The sequence below is a fragment of the Gymnoscopelus microlampas genome (assembly GCF_963454915.1).
Source record: "Gymnoscopelus microlampas genome assembly, chromosome: 11".
NCBI lineage: Eukaryota > Metazoa > Chordata > Actinopteri > Myctophiformes > Myctophidae > Gymnoscopelus > Gymnoscopelus microlampas.
This window is the reverse complement of record NC_139948.1, coordinates 32,179,950-32,183,780: the sequence shown is the minus strand read 5'-3', so window position 1 is coordinate 32,183,780 and position 3,831 is coordinate 32,179,950. Positions and strand designations below refer to the sequence as shown.

General features: G+C 41.1%; 1 protein-coding gene across 1 annotated transcript in view; it reads left to right on the top strand.

The window, feature by feature from the left end:
* The window catches only part of ppp1r1b (protein phosphatase 1, regulatory (inhibitor) subunit 1B), a 26,262-nt gene extending 22,747 nt beyond the window's left edge, over nucleotides 1-3,515 (top strand). Inside the window, exon 5 of the mRNA XM_084072382.1 lies at nucleotides 1,396-3,515. Within this exon, the coding sequence (XP_083928508.1) occupies nucleotides 1,396-1,550 (155 nt within the window). The 3' untranslated portion in view covers nucleotides 1,551-3,515. The remainder of the gene's footprint in view (nucleotides 1-1,395) is intronic.
* The last annotated feature ends 316 nt before the right edge of the window (nucleotides 3,516-3,831 follow it).

The window sequence follows — 3,831 nt, the reverse complement described above, 5'->3', positions numbered from 1 at the left end:
TCTAATGCAAGCCCGACAGCAAGTCGAGGGTTCGATTCCCGACCCCGACGGACTTTGCTGCGTGTCACTCCCTGTCTCTCTCTCCCCGTTTCCTGTCTCTCTCTATTGTGTACTATCAATAAAGGCAGAACACGCCAAAACATATCTTTAAATAATAATAATCTGTGTGGTTGAGTCTTGTGCAGGCGTCAGAGTCTTGTGCAGGCTCAGATTAAGCTCTTTGCATTGAGAGACAGGCTACCCTGATGTCATACTCCCATGTCGCCCAAATCCAGAGGGCACACTGAGACAAACAGGGAGCCGCTGTGTCTAAACACCAGCACCTCTGCCAATTGAAACAGGCCGGACCGCAGCTTGGAAGCCGTCTGTGGAGAGCAAGAGCTTAATTTATACACCCGTCATATGATGAATTATAAATCAGGCTTTTTAGACTCTGTGCTGTCTGGTACTCTGGCAAGATTTCAGGATGTTTTTGTACAGGATATCTGTTTCAGCTTCTCTTCTTTTTTTATATACAGAATAGAAAACGTGTGCACATTGCGCATTTCTGGATGTTGTTTGGACCAAGTTCTGAGCCTTAACACTGCAGGGGGTCTAAGCAGGGAAATGCCTCTGCAAGTGTAATCTGTAGTGAAAAATCCCTACATGGGATTGACTTCTTTATTTCTTTTTTTTAACAAAATTACTTAATTGTCTTATCCACCCGAGCTGAGGATGCCCAATCTCCCTAGCATTGTGAGCTCAGTGATTTTTCATCCAGAATCACTGCTCGGTCAACCCAGATGGCAGCCTCTGCCTATAAATCCATTCTTAGAACGCTGGTAAAACAGGTTTATGGTCTGATTTTCTGCCACCTTTGATTTCTGTCCATCTGTTCTTTCATGGGTGCAACACTGAACAATTTTATAATCAAGACTCTAACACAAGGAGACAAATTATAGAAAAGATCACTCAGTTGGGGTAGCTGAAATACTACACAGCAATACAGTATGAGTGTTTCTGATGTCAGATGAAAACATTCAGTCTTCAAAATTGGATCATCCCAGGTCTAATTTTCACATTGACTTACTGTACCAACAGTTTTGTAGTTGGGTTTTAAATGAGTTTTACAAACTCAACTTGCTAAACTTTCAAAGGGCCAGAACTATCGCATGCAAATGTTTAAAAAAGAAATCTATGACAGCATGAATACGGAATTCAGTCCATCTTAATAATAACTTCATAATAACTTGAATTTATATAGCGCCTTTCAGAAACCCAAGGACATTATCTTCTCCGATACCTGGATGCTCAGATAATTCAGCACAACAATGTAGAACACGGTTTCTCTCACAGAGTTGTGTTGTGAATGCTGTGGCCCATATATGCTTTTAATACCAGTCCTTGTTTCTTCAGACCACCAAGAGACAGCTGCCACTGATCCCTCAGAGAAGGTTTCCTGCATGCCAGAGACTGCCAGGCCGATCCAAGCAGGGGATGACGAAGAAGATGAGGATGAGGAAGAAACTGAGAAAACAAAAGAGGAAGATAATAGACGGGGGAATAACTGAAAGGGATGGATGGGGCAAACAACGGGAGGGCAGAGTGGAGAGAGAGATGGTGTTTTGTGAAGGGGTCAAATCTGAAGTGTGCTCTGAGCTCAGAAATAAAAGAGAGAATGAGTGAGCGCGTTGAGCGTGAGTGAGCTCTCTAGATGAGCGACTGAATGAATGACAACATAGATGCTACAGTATATCCTGCTTTGATTAAAAATCAAACGTGTGTGCATGAGCAAAGAAACACTTAATTCTTAGCCTCAAAATGGGGAGGGGGACAGAAACAATGAAAAAGTGTGGAGGAGGAGGATGAGATCTCAGATCGTCAATTAGAAATCTCTGACTTGCACACACTTTGCTTCAAAGACATACCCAGCTTTATTCCAGCACAGTTACCGTATCGACTGTCCATCAGAATTAGAACCACATAGGTTCTGAAGATGACTTGAACAGTCAAAACTCTGATGGAATAAAGCTGGTTTTGAAGCATTTAATAATGTGTGCAAGTAGGGACGGCCGTAGCTCACCGGTTTGCCTCCCGGCCCCGATCTATGTGACGAAGTGTTCCTGAGCAAGACACTTAACCCATAACTGTCCCCCCCGCCCCCCAAGCGCTCATCATAACCATCTGAGCAGCCATCAGCTGGGTGAAGCTGAAAACTGAATTTCCCCTGTGGAAGTACAGTAATAAGATAAATCAAAATCAAAAGTCAGATTTTTCCTATTGATGTTCGTTATTTTCTACTCTGCACCTTATGATGTTTTCTTTGGTTTGTGTGTGCATCTTTTGGATACTCAAGCCAGACAGAAAGTCTGTGTGTGATATAATGGCCCATATTATGAAGTGAGGAATGATCCTACCTAAACATCACGCAGAGCAGATTACAGACGCCACAATGACTCCAAGGTCTCCTTGGTCTTAATGAGAGATATGTTGGCATGGTCAACATGACCAAATACCCCATAGACTAACACAAGCCCTCTCTTCCATGTCCTGTGCCCTCACCTTTCACCACTTATACACACGTTGCTTTATAGGAGGTAATGATGACTGGGAAGAACAGAACACACACACAACTCTCTTGTGACCACCAATAACAAAGCCTCTCTCTCACATAACCCCTTTAAAAGTACTTGAAACTCCTTTTCGGTTCTACATTATTTTTTAACCCCTGGCCTAGATTGTAGTCTGATCAGCAACATGATATTAGATGTTAGGTCCCTTGTTTAAGTTGGCTTTTCCTGCCATCTTGTGGTAGAAAATATGCACTACAATGCTATTGCCCTAAATCCCAACTATGCTACTGTCAAAGAAAGTGTGTATTGTGTAACTGTAGCCATGAACATAGTGTATGTGTATGGTTGTTACATTTAGATTTAAATCAGGACTTTTCATTTATTTGAATATTCTTGTATTTGAAGGCAAAGCTACCTCTAATTTTTCAAAATACCTAACCATTGCCTCTGTACATTAACATTCAACTTCTTTTGAAGGTTTCACAGTAAATTGATATATTGGTAGGGAATCAACATATTTCTTTAAAAACTTATCCTATATTGTTGAATCAATTGGGATTTCCCAGTGCTTGGTAAACCTCTGTGTGTTGACATTTTTCTATTGTCATTTTTTTTAACTGTTCAGTTGTGACTTGTGTGTTATGGTTCTGTTGTGAGAGATATTTTTCTAATCTATTGCCCAATGTATGAGTACCCTAGTACGGCCCTGTCTGTATTTTCTACATCCAATGTGATTGTGATACCAAATGGTTGGCAAAAGTCACAACACAACCTCTCTCCGATCTCTAATTTATACTTCAGCGCCAAAGTGTTGTGTGACATCAAATAACACTATGGTGCTTGAGTATAAATTAAGCTGAACACCCATTATTAGGCTAATCAATCTGTTTTTCTGTCCCTGCTGAATGGAACAATAAGCCTGGACATTAAAAAATATTCTACAAAGGCATTGCCATCACTTTACACATTGTCAGTGTCTCTGATTTCATCTCCAGTGAACATACTGTGTAGTATCTGTTTATTCTGTCATTGCTGGATAAGGCAGGAATGTTTCCAGCTGTGCATAGATAGAATGTCTATCTCTTGCCATTTGTATAATCTGGGCTGCTGTTTGTACATAAAGACAACACTTTTGTAAACTCTGGCCTTTGACTGGGCCTCTGATCTACCTAAAGCCAACTATACTTTGTCATGATGTTTGATGCGATATCATAGGACTCCCCTGCATCAGACGTTGACACGACTAGTCCTGTCACATCACTTTGCATGTGAACAAGGA